Source organism: Oncorhynchus clarkii, chromosome 24 (assembly GCF_045791955.1).
Source record: "Oncorhynchus clarkii lewisi isolate Uvic-CL-2024 chromosome 24, UVic_Ocla_1.0, whole genome shotgun sequence".
Taxonomy (NCBI): Eukaryota; Metazoa; Chordata; class Actinopteri; order Salmoniformes; family Salmonidae; genus Oncorhynchus; species Oncorhynchus clarkii.
In genome coordinates, this window is record NC_092170.1 from 3824380 (window position 1) to 3837033 (window position 12654).

The 12654-nt window shown below is 43.0% G+C and overlaps 1 protein-coding gene across 8 annotated transcripts in view; it reads right to left on the minus strand.

The window, feature by feature from the left end:
- Nucleotides 1-207: 207 nt before the first annotated feature.
- Nucleotides 208-12654, minus strand: part of LOC139383195 (cell surface glycoprotein MUC18-like) — a 64154-nt gene continuing 51707 nt past the window's right edge. The window contains exons 2-17 of one of the 8 annotated variants that reach the window (XM_071127639.1): nucleotides 12342-12469; nucleotides 11750-11981; nucleotides 11564-11634; nucleotides 11233-11320; nucleotides 10513-10692; nucleotides 10027-10154; nucleotides 9668-9803; nucleotides 9214-9329; nucleotides 7910-8051; nucleotides 7590-7720; nucleotides 7030-7171; nucleotides 6659-6694; nucleotides 5415-5459; nucleotides 4261-4387; nucleotides 3692-3797; nucleotides 209-3469 (exon numbers count right to left, since the gene is read on the minus strand). In XM_071127639.1, the coding sequence (XP_070983740.1) occupies nucleotides 3440-3469; nucleotides 3692-3797; nucleotides 4261-4387; nucleotides 5415-5459; nucleotides 6659-6694; nucleotides 7030-7171; nucleotides 7590-7720; nucleotides 7910-8051; nucleotides 9214-9329; nucleotides 9668-9803; nucleotides 10027-10154; nucleotides 10513-10692; nucleotides 11233-11320; nucleotides 11564-11634; nucleotides 11750-11981; nucleotides 12342-12469 (1838 nt within the window). In that variant the 3' untranslated portion in view covers nucleotides 209-3439. Of the gene's footprint in view, nucleotides 3475-3691; nucleotides 3798-4260; nucleotides 4388-5414; nucleotides 5460-6658; nucleotides 6695-7029; nucleotides 7172-7589; nucleotides 7721-7909; nucleotides 8052-9213; nucleotides 9330-9667; nucleotides 9804-10026; nucleotides 10155-10512; nucleotides 10693-11232; nucleotides 11321-11563; nucleotides 11635-11749; nucleotides 11982-12341; nucleotides 12470-12654 lie in introns of all 8 variants that reach the window. The other 7 variants (XM_071127641.1, XM_071127640.1, XM_071127642.1 and 4 more) reach the window with 7 other exon arrangements.

Sequence of the window (12654 nt, forward strand, 5' to 3'; positions counted from 1 at the left end):
ATGGGAGATGACCAGCTGCTGTAGTACAGCATACATTCCTGTCTTCACAAGCCGAAGGTGATCTTCTCTTCTAGCTATGTTTATATTTGGAGTATATACAGTATTCTTTCTATCAATTGCTTGTTAGTCCTGTTTTTTTTTTTTTTTTAAACGGAAAGTTGCAGATTGTCAAGATGAGGTACAGTCTTTTCAGGCTTGAAGAGAGACGTTTTTCATTGAACATGCATTTTTATTTGGCATTTACTTAATAAAAAAAAAAAGTTTTTACAAACAAAAGGAATCCGTTCACCTGTCCTGAAGTTAATCAGTCTTTGCAAGTCATAGACATTACACATTTTTTTTTTAATTAACAAAATGAACAGATAGTTCTTGTCAAAAACATTTTTTTTTAAATGGTGAAAAGAGGAGATATTGAAGGCTGTAATTAGACAGTACAGAACTTACATTTGACTTCATACTATCAAAGATTGATGACTGTCATACTTTTCTCCTCATATTGTACCGTAACACATTTGATTGGGAGGACCATGAGTAAAACTGGTGGCCCTAATGATTTGATGCAGACTTAAGCAAACCACCTTTTAACCTGTAGTGTCTTTAGTTATTAATAAGAGTCACTTCTGGGTTGTGTTTTAACATAGCCATGGGCGAGCTCTTGGAATCTTACCTGTTGTGATTTAAGAAAGCTCAAACTAAGGAGTGTATTGTTATCGAGCCATTCTCTGGTGTAGAAATGTTAGTCTGACCAACTGATAAAACTAATTCTTGCAATTTTGTTTGTTGAATGAAAACTACAAGGTATCATAGCATAGCAATTCAAGAGGGGTTCTGTGTAAAACACTATCAGAGTTTAACATTTAGTCCCTGTTCCGATGACTTTCATGTAGTTTATATTGGAGAGAGAAATAAGAAACCCACGCACTACTCTTGCTAGTATCACTGCTCTTTTACGTATCTGCCTCAAGGCCTTCGTCAGGTTTTTAGTCTTTTTTTAATTGTTTTACTATTGACGAAGGCCTCGAGGCCAATATGTAAAGATTAGTAAAGAGTAGTGATGCTAGCATGAGCAGTATGCAGGTTTCTTATTTTTTTCTCATGTTATTCAACTGTTACCATGCACCTGCAACAAAGTTGGCTCAGATGTGCGAGTGCCTGTTTGAATGATAAATATAGTTTATTTGCCATTGGGGAGAGTGGGGTAAGTTGAGCCATTTTTAATTTTTTTTACGTTTAGCATCACTCAATCAAGGAAAATATAGTGTTCTAACAAAGTTATCTACATGTATGTCAGAATGTTGTGTATCCCTGGAAATAATAATAATGTGAACATTTAGTTTTGAAGACAGCTTGTCCAAAGAAAGTGGTCTCTTGGCACAACGTACGTATGGGGTAAGTTAAGCCGCCTACAAATGTCTGTACTGAAGGAAATATTACTACTTCTCTTAAAACCATGTCTGACTTTATTTCCCAAACACAATTCAACACGATCACAATAGTTTTTTCTTTTAAATAATTTGTAGCATCTTTTAACACCACTTAATTTATTTTTAAAAACACTTAACATAGGCTAGGTCCTGTTAACCCATATCCCAGCGATAATGTCTTGCATTACGCCTGGGAAGAAACACACATTTGCTCAACTTACGCCAAGGCGAACATTGACGATATTAGCCCTCATGCTAGGTTTAGGACCTCATATTGAAGCTTATAGAGACCCAAACTGATGTGTGTGTGTGTGTGTGTGTGTGTATAACAATCTTAAAATGATCTACTTTGGTTTAGACACAAGCATCATGAACCCGGTAACACAAATGCATTTGACTTGGTGAAGATACGTTGTTTGTTTTTTTTTACCTAACTTGCTTACCACTTTTTACATGTACATTTTACTTCCTTCACAGACTCCCTGAAATTATGACCTCTTCCCATTTTGGTCAAATTATTAGTTTTATGTATGGTTTCCTAGAAACAAGGGTGGCTAAACTTACCCCTTTGGCTCAATTGACCCCACTCTCCCCTAGGTCAAAGAGCCATTTTACCTTCACTTTAATCAAAAACTAGCTAAAGTTTCACTCGCATTAAACACGCAAACACTCCTTCACCCAACTTAAACCAGAGATTCACAGACAAAACCAACAAAACATGACAAAAAATTATCATAACAAACTAAAGAAAATCAGTGCACTGGATATATTCACGAAGAATGATAAAACAAGTGTGAAAGAATGTAAGCTATTCTGCTAGCTGTGACTTGTAGAATGAGGCTGAATGTATAAGGCAGACAGATGTTTACGAAAACTGGAAACATATCAGCGTGATTCTAACCTCTTATTTACAAACAGCACAAGAATAAGACAGCAGTTTACGGATGAAAAAGTAACCAGTAGCTTTGGCTTCATCGGAGCTCTGCTATTGGCTCTAGTAGTACAAAAGAACCCAATCCTGGATATTTCACTACATATCCTTTCTTCCATGAATAAGTCACTGCTTTGACCTGATTTGGATAGGCCTTCACCTATCCAAGTCATGTCAGCTTAGCCATCACTCCAATGAAGGAAAGCAGGAAGGATATATTGAAACGAGGCCCATCTCTCATAAGATTAGAGGAGGATACAAGGCCTTACACTTGTTTTTGGCTTTGTGAATGAACATGTTAGGTTCAGGGGTAAGTAAAAAAATTAAAAAGACTAAACTAAAACGGAATTTGCTAAATGGTATGTGACGTCACGACCACTTTGAGTCCACTTTGAGAACATAGGAACATAGCTCTAAAGGTTGTATGTTGGTTTACATGGGTAGATGAAGCAGGCTATATACATGTAGACATGGTAGGTAAGCCTGTCATTAGGCACCCATGGTTTCAGTGTACAGACTTTAGCAAAGTAGGAATTGAAGGCAGGCAATCACGCGCAGAACAACAGCAGGTGGACCTCTAGAGTAAAGCAAGCTCTGGTCCAGGGCGTTAGTTCACGTTCCTCCAGTATGCTGCAGAGGAACGCGCCCCTTGGACCAAAAAAAAAATAGCACCAAACCTAAAACTAGCCATGTCTTTTTAAAAGGTTTTTCTCTGGTTATTTTAAATAAAGAAATATATATATATATACATACACACACACTTCATAAAGAGCAGTTCCAGGCTGATCTTCAGTGACTGGGTCTTATGGGTGCATAGAAGAAGCCCATTCAGGAAAATTGCTAGGCTGATCCTAGATCTGCATGTTCTATGTTATGCAAATGATAAACATGACTGAACATAACGTAGCTACCTCCTTTGTTAGCCACTGCCATGCTAAAGAACTAAGAATGTGGGATCAGGTTAGAGAACTGCAGCACATATCAGATGAGTTGTAGGCCACAAGGCATCAAAGGATCCATCCCACCCTGAGAGAGTGAACTGGACTGGGAGCAGCTGCAGGAGTCCCCCTTCACACAGCCACACTCACTTCTGCACGTCCATGTACTTATCACCCTTTACTCCAGAGGACGGACACACACACACAGAGAAGTGAAACAATGTGTTAAAGGTTGTATCATAGGACAGCTGGTAAGGAACATCTTCAACGCAACATTGCATTGTATTAACCACTAAAGTTCAAATACTAAAAGATACAATTTTAACTATCATTTGGATGAGTGGTTGTACAATTCATGAGGAAGGTTAAAAAAAAAAATAGCCAGTGTCCATAGTTACCTGGTCACTAGGGGGCTTCTTGTCTCCTTTGACACCTAAAAGCACGGCCTCCTCCGTGTTGTCATTATTAATCTCCACCATTGTGCTGTCCTTACTCTGTTTGGTACTAGAGAGAGAGCTCAGTCACCAGCATGACCAATGTAATACCCTTTTCACACTCCTAAGCCAAGACAACCCAAGCTGGCCTGTTTATGCCTCCAACATAGTTGCGATACTAAAAAGGACAAGAAACTCTGAGCCAGCACAGTACGGTTCGGGTCAGCGCAATAGTGTGAAAACGGTATCCGATAGAAACGATAATGACACATCAGGGAAAATCATGAAGAAGAAGGGAAAAAAATGACAATGAGGTATTTTAGAGGTATCCTCTAAGGCATATCCAACAAATTAAGCTACCTGATAAGGTGTCATGATTCCAAAATATGGTTGCAAAATTACAAAAACCTTCCCTAAAAATGCACAGCTCTTCTAGCAATTCTGGGTGGAGGATTCCTGGAAAACCTGGGAATTTTGAGAATGCTTCTGGAATTTTGCAGACCTTAAAGTAAAATTGTGGAAAACACACTTACAGATCCTGCTTGCCCGAACGCCCACATGGGATCTTGCCCTTCTTGTACAGGAAGTACAGCACACTGCCAAGGATAGCCAGCAGGAGAATACAGATGATGATGACAGCGATGATCACACCGCTGCCCTCTGGTGGGACAAAGAAGAAGAGGCAGAACCACGGGTATTTCCCATCCGGTAAATGCTTTGTGATAAAGTCGCCCTCTTAAGGAGTTTCAGATGTTAAAAAATGTGTGTGTGCGCGCTTGCGTGCGTGTCCATGTCATTCAGGAGTGTCGCTTGTATCAATCAGAGACAACAGCATGCACAGGTGGTGGTAGTGATGAACAGGCGTGCAGTCTCTGAACAGGTTGTTCATCATGGAATATTTATTTTATTGAGGACCAAAGATCAGTCAGAAGAAACACTTTCCAGAGTTGTGCTGCTTGGTTTCTCTGTCAGAGAATACCAACCAGAACTACAGTAGGAGGCAGCAGGACAAAGGGAGAGAGAGAAAGAGTGAGGGAAGGTAAAGAGGTGGATGGGTGCACTTGGGGATGGACCTCCACTGGAGGAAGGATGCAGATTTAGATGGATGGATCCATATCCATCAAGGTACAGAATGGGTGATACCACTCCATTCTCTCAGGAGGGGGTTTGTACTCAAAATGCTCCAGATGCAAATGGAACTTTTCAGCCTGGTTAAACAAAAACATTTTTGGGGGTTATGTTTGTGATGATTCATGAAGCATCATTCAGAGAAAATATTAAAATGATAACATTGTAACTAACAAAGTATGAATATAAAAAAAAAACTATAATTCCAGATTTCATCTAATTATATTTTTCCACTTGATAATTTAGAAGTATCTCTCCACATAGATAAAGTTGTGTAATACTGTACTTTTTCAGACAGTATTACAAAGTCACACACAAAGAGATCCTATTAAATGATCAATTATTCCATGTCACAAGTGTTGCCTCCTGAGTAGAGAGTACAAAGCCCTCCCCTGCATAGAGAATGAGGGTGCTGTGGAGAGAAAGAGCGAGTGTGGAGGGTGATGGGGGGGTTCAGTCTAGGCAAGGTGAGCTGGGTGGAGCGAGGCGTGGGCAGGGCAGCCTTCGAAGCGTGCTAGGTGGGTGGCAGCATCAACGCCCAGGACCAGAAGTCACAAACCTTTCTTGACTCTCTTCGGAGGAGTTACTGGGGTTACTGTTGTTACTGGACAAACCACACGGACACAGTTATCACGATAATACACCAGCTCTATGGCAACCTAACACTGTTAACGACGGTGCAACAACCGCCCTGTCTACTTAGCGTGGCCCTAATCACTTATCGCCTTTGTTACAGACACAGATAGGCAGGAGACAGGAACCAGGAACGGCTCTGCGGTCTGCACCCTCCCCAAAAATGCCCTAATGATTTCCAGGAGCGGCAGCGCCGGCTGTTTTAATCATATTTTGTCATCAATAAAGCAACAACAAACAGGATTTTCCCTCGGAGGGACGGAGGCAATGATTTCCTGGCATGACGTGAACGGTCCACTGAGGTAATGGGAGTCAGAAGACTATGTTGAGTGCACTTTAACCATCAACACACAGCTACAGTTTCAGCCTCGCTCCTGATCTGTGTGCAAACAAAGACGGATCTTTATGCAATAGGGCGATATGCAACCATTTAGTGAACATAGTCCGAATTAGGATGACCCTGTAGTAAGAGTTCTATGGCCAGTTTTCTGGATCCAAATTGAGCCTAATCCCGGACTAAAAGCTGTGCTCAATGACAGCCCAGAATCTCCATTGAAATAGCTTTCTAGTCCGGGTCAGGAGTCAATCTATCTGTGTCTGGGAAAGCCGGCCCATAAAGATTTAATTTAATCTACCATCTAATTATGACAGTTATCAAAGAACACGTGTTCGTATGATATGACTGATCAACACATGGAAAATAAGCAGCTCTCGCATATCAGTTAGTCAATAAAAGGTTTCTCAACCGTGACCGTCCTCATCGGTATAAACCTTAATACACCCATAGAGACCTTTTTGAAATATGATTTTGGTCATTGCTAAAAGCACCCGTCGCATTTTTCCTTTTCTTTCCTTTTTTCCCCCCTCCCCGAGGAAAGCTCAACTAGCCAATCAACCGCTCAACAACAAAATTGCGAGAGAAAAAAAGGTGCACGCGTGACTGATGAATGAAGTTCCTTGTTGCAATACCATGGTCGTTTGTTATTGCAGTCACGCTGCACAGGTGATCAGATCTCCCGACGCTTGCCAAAATCTAAGCATCCCATTGATATGATACAGCGATCTTCTGGAATGCGCAGCATGACCGCAATAAAGACGACGTGGAACTCAACCAATGACACAGCAGCGATGACAGTAAGTGTTTCTATACTAAAAGAGTGGTACGCTTACCTGTAGTACTGGGAGCTGACGAGGTCGTTTGGACAACTGAAAACAGGCAAAGGGAGAGTGACACTCTCCTGTTAGCACACTGACAGTTAAAGGAAAACTAGTAAAGGGAAAGGGGGGATACCTAGTCAGTTGTACAACTGAATGCGTTCAACTGAAATGTGCCTTCCGCATTTAACCCAACGCCTCTAGCAGCTTTACTAAAGATGATTTGAAGCTCAGGTTCTTGTTTTCTGTCATGTTTCCATTAATTAAATCATTCGGTTGTTAGTATATTCTACCTGTTCATTTTCTCTTAACAGTCAAACCGGACATTTTGACATAAAATATACAGTACAAGACATGACAAATAAGACAGTGGACAGACAACTTACTGGCTTTGATGCTGAAGAGGAAGGAGTCTGTGCCATGGACGTTGGAGGCGTTACAGTTGGCTGTGACGTCAGAGGTCACCTTGACGCTCACCACACTGAGAACCCCGTCCTCTGTCTGTCTGTGGGACACCTCCTTCAGGATCTAGCACACACAGGGGAATAAAGCACAGATAAGACTTGAAACCAAAACACTGTCTATGTCCCAAATGGCATCCTATTCCAGATATAGTGCACTACTTTTGCCCAGAGCCCTATGGGCCCGGGTCAAAAGTAGTGCACTACAATGGGAAAAGGTGGCCATTTGGGACAAACAAATCGCAGATATATCGGTTCAGAAAGGAAAGTTGAACATGAGGTACTTTGTCTATTAACCTTGTTACAGGAAAAGACCCAGGTAGCCAGGATCGGAACAGATCTGTGTGTAAATAGATCAAAAGAAGAAAAAAACACACCATTGTCCCTCTTTCCTTCCCAGCCAGCCGAAACATTGTCTGTATGAGCTGACCCAGAGGAGCCCTCTGTTCCTGCTGGTCTGACTGACTGTCGGTCTGTCTGCTTACCTGTGATTCGTCAGAGGAGCTCCAGGTGATAACAGGGGTTGGGTATCCTCTAGCATGGCAGCTCAGGTTAAGGAACTTATCTGTGACCTCCTCCAGGACTGTGTCTGCTGACTCCTTGATCTCTGGGGGTCCTGTATGGAAGAGGGGGACGGAGGGTTAGTGTGGCTGCTAGATTTATATTGTTTCCCTCATAGACGTGTGTGTGTGTGTGTGTGTGTGTGTGTGTGTGTGTGTGTGTGTGTGTGTGTGTGTGTGTGTGTGTGTGTGTGTGTGTGTGTGTGTGTGTGTGTGTGCGCATGCGTGCAGGCAGGCGGGCTCACCCTGTACGTGGACATGTAAAGAGCCACTGGTCTCCAGTCCTTCCAGTGAAGGCACCTTCACCACACACACGTATGTCCCCGCCATGTCAAACACAGCATCCTTCAGGGTCAGTGTGTGGCCCTCTGCAAAATGTTCTCCTTTCTACACACACACACACACACACACACACACACACACACGTCTATGAGGGAAACAATATAAATCTAGCAGCCACACCTCTTAAAGAACACATCTGAGTTTCGAAAGACATAGTCGAGACAGATATCAGGGGGCTGTGGGAGCTGTTTTGTTAGACATTATCGATCATAGTTTGCTGCTGAAAAAAAATCCTCTACAAAATCCTTTACATCCTCTGCCTTATTGTGGATCGAGAGTTACTTATCTCACGGAACACAGCGGAAGTTATTTAATGGGTGCCTCTCTAACGTAAACCAGGTAGAGTTTGGCATATGTCAAGGTAGCTGTCATGGCCTCTCACCTTTACATTTTTTTTCTAATGTCCTACCACTGGTATTGAGTAAAGCATGTGTGTCTATGTACGCTAATGACTTACCATTATACACTACAGCTACCACAGTAAGTAAAATCACTGCAACACCGAACAAAGAGTAGCAGTCAGTCCTAAAATAGGTGGCAAGCAATAAGCTAGTCCTAAATATATCAAAAACTAAAAGAATTGTATTTGGGACCAAACACTAGCTAAACTCTTAACCTAATCTAAATCTTGTAATGAATAATGTGGCAGTTGAGCAAGTTGAGGGAACTAAACTGCTTGGTGTAACCCAAGATTGTAAACTGGGAGGTTCAAAACATATTGATGCAACGGTAGCTAGATGGGGGAAGGTGTGTCCATGATAAAGCGCCGCTCTGCTCTTATATGGTCAAGTGCCACAAAGAAAAACAGGCAAATGAACCGCATCACTACTTGTCTTTGTGAAAGGTGTTGCCATGTTGAAGGCAGCCAATACACAGCTCAGACATCCATACATACCCCACAAGACATGCCACCAGGGGTCTCTTCACAATCCCCAAGTCCAGAACAGACTCTGAGAAACGCGCACCACTACAGTACATATTGCCACGACCACACGGAACTCTCTTCCACACCAAGTAACTCAAGCGAGCAGTAATCAAACTTAAAAAAACAGATAAAACAACGCCTCATGGCAGAACACGGAAAGTGATGCGACACACACACACACACACACGCGCGCACACACACACACTCTAAAACACACATTCTACACACACACACACACATTGTAATGTTGAGGTATTGGCTCAGTGGCCTACTGTAATTGACCTTGAACCATTCAGTGTGTGTGGGCAGGGAGGACAGGGCATTGCAGGTGGCCATCAGCTCCTCTCCCTGGGCCATGACATGGGTGTCTTTGGGAATCAACACAGCCTGGTCCAGATCTATGGACACACAACATGCACTGTTAAGAATACTGCTACACTACTCTACATACAGTAGGCCAATGTTAGTAACCAGATCAAAGGGGCAATGGTATACATTGTCCCCATTCAGTTTCACATTTGCAAGCCCACAAAACCTTCTGCACTCCATTACACCACATTTCACTACTACTGCAATAACTAGGCCAGGAGTTTTTCCCGAGCCAGGGAATAACTCTAGGCCCTAGTCATTGGACCATAGCGAGGGTCCTAAGTTTACCCTGGTCATGTCACAACTTTTGGGGCTACTAATAATGACTAATGTCCCAGAAACTGTCCCAGAGGAACGTTTCACTCACAGTCGACGAAGAGCTCTGTGTGCCCTACGGTTTCTTCATGCGTGTCCAGGTCTAGTGAGGTACAGGTGATGTCGCCGCTGCTTAGACGCATCACGTCTTTCAGGACCAACACGTTCAGCTCCGATTCCAGCTCTTGCTACAGAGAGGGAGTGGCATTTATAACACACATCAACCGTGTCGTGTGTTAACACACACATTCATGCACGCGCGCACATACACCCAATGACACACAATCCACATCCAATCACTTACAGTAAACACATGCATCAATGTATATAGTTCTGTTTATGGTTGGAGGCACAGAATATATATATATATATTTTTTTACATGGGACTAGGAGTAGGCATGGGTTTCTTACCATATTGTGCATGAATGTAAAGGGTGGTTGAGGATTCCCGTTGGCACGGCAATGGACCTCAACTGTGTCCCCTTCTTTGACACGCCCCTTTGGTGACTCCACCCACACATCAAGAGAAGTGGTTGGATCTGAAGAGATTTTGTATTTTATTTAACCTTTGTTTATCCAGGAAAGTCAGCAAGATGTAAGACCTAATTCTTGCTAACAAAGACGACCTGGAAAGTGGCAAGTGTGGCCATGTCAAGTTCGGTACAAAACATGAGAGACTTCACAACTTGACAGAAACACGTGGCGATAGCACAAAGAGTCGGAAAATAAAAATGTTGCACTGTGGCATAGTTGCTTGCATTTATGATTCCTACTTCTCGTTGAGACTGAACACGATTTGAGACGGCAATGTACTTGTGTAAGTCTGTGACTGCATGTGTATAGTTTTCTACTGTCTCCATATGAGGTGGGACACATTAAGAGGCACAGTAGACTCACAGTGGACAGTGATGTTGATCTTGTTGGTCTCAGTCATCTTGGTTCCACCAGGGACAAGGTAGCTGACTTCGCAGTAGAAGAACGAATCCTCGTCTTCCTTGACCACATTCAGGTGAAGGTCACTCTGGACAGTGTACAGACCACTGGACTCCTTAGTGACCAGGGCCACCACACTGACCTCTGTGAGACATGCAGCACATAGGGAAAACAGAGAACTTGAGTTACTGTAGAAGTGTAGATGTTGATGTATGCCCAATGGCCAGGTTGAATACAAGGGGTATTCAGAATACTATCGCTTCTTTTTGTTTTGTATTTTTAAATACATGTTGTTGTTTTTTTCTTCATATTTTCAGCTCAAATCCACAGCCACATTTCATATTCAGGCACATGAAACAGACATATATTTTTCCAACAGGCTGTGTCATAGTAATCACGGATCTTTGTTCCTTAAGTTCACTGTCAAATTCTTGACTGAAGTCAATCTGATCTTCATATTTGATAACAGAAAAAAATATGTTTGTTCCTTGTGAGATCCGAGGCATGTTTACAACATTCTAAATGTGTTTATTATTGTCACGTTGCCCACACACACAAAGCAGGAAGAGCATGAAGCAGATGTGGAACTGCTAGCTGTTATTATCAACTCTGTTTCACCTAGCGTAGATACTAATGTCAGGGGGTGTCTATGGACACGGTGGTCAAAGCCTCGGTAGTACTCACCGCCTGGCGTGTTCTGCAGTGGGCTCTGGTCACGGTACCAAGTGATGTTGGGCCTGGGGTAGCCATTCTTAGCCTCACAGCTCCCTATCTATGGTGAAAGATGACATTACACGGTCAGTGTGTAAACCCTTTTCTCCTCGATTTTGGGGATAAAAAGCTTAATTTTAAATATTTTATACACTAAAACCATCCTAATTTTAATTTCTCTAAATGGTTAGTGTTACAAGTCCTCCAAAGTTACAAGCCCTTACCTTATCCACATGCTATACCCTGAAGTCCTCACTGACCGTAGCTATCGCTAACAATGTGTTGTTAGTTTGTTTGTTTTTACCTTAGATGGGTTATTTTTGCTGACAGAGATCCCAGAGTGCACCCCCTCAATGTTTGGACGATCAGGCGACGCTAGAGAGGAACAATGGATGACATCACATAGGGAGCGATAGCTAGAATAGTCCAGGACTAGGCTAAATCTGGGTCCAGGAAACTGGCCAGAGCAATGGGTGCATCACACTCTTACCGAACACCTTGAGCATTGTGCGTCCCTCCATGTTACCCGCTGACAGTCCGTTGACTTGGCAGATGAACTCTAGCTCATCCTCCAGCGCCACGTCCCTGATGGTCAGCACCACCTCGCTGCTCTTCCCCATCCCGTTCACACTGATCTTGTCTGTGAACTGCCCGTCCCGGTCGACTACCTGCACGTTTCTGTCTCCGTAGTAGATCCTCGAGCGGACGTTGGTCTTCGTGATCTACGATCGAAGGTTGAATTCAATTGTCAGTTGGAAAACAGGGCAGAGACAGAGGTGACGGATCCTTGAGATCCATGGGCGTGAAGTAAATCTTTGTGCCCATGTAAATCTCCCATTTACATCAACGTTAGCCGACGCATAAATGTACAGATGGATCTCGAGTTAGGACTCAGCCCAGAGAGCTAAGAGAGCATGTGTTCATTTGTGAAACAGGGATCTGAGATGGAAGGGATGTGTTAGCCTGGTTGTCAGATCTGTTGGTCCTTTAGCCAACTGCTAACAGAGTTAGATTTGGCAACCAGGCTAACGTGTGTGTGCGCGTCTGTCCATGTGCATGCATTTGTGTGTGGGACTACTCACCATGTACCACTGGATAATGACATCATCGTGGCTGTCTGAGACCGTGAACATGCACGTGATCTGGGCCGTGTCCTCAAGGAACACCTCCACTCTGTCCTCCATGTTCACCTCCACCTTGGCCCAGGCTGCTGTAGAGACAGAGAGTTTGAGATCAATTACATTGCAGGCCGACAGTCACGTTTAAAGCCACTTTGCACAATGACGTGAAAGTTTGTAGCTTTGATCATCCTTTTAATAATTTCTGTGTCAACATTAAAGATGGAATCCGCAGTAGGGGGAAACTGCGCCGATGGCCGCCCCACACGTGCAATGA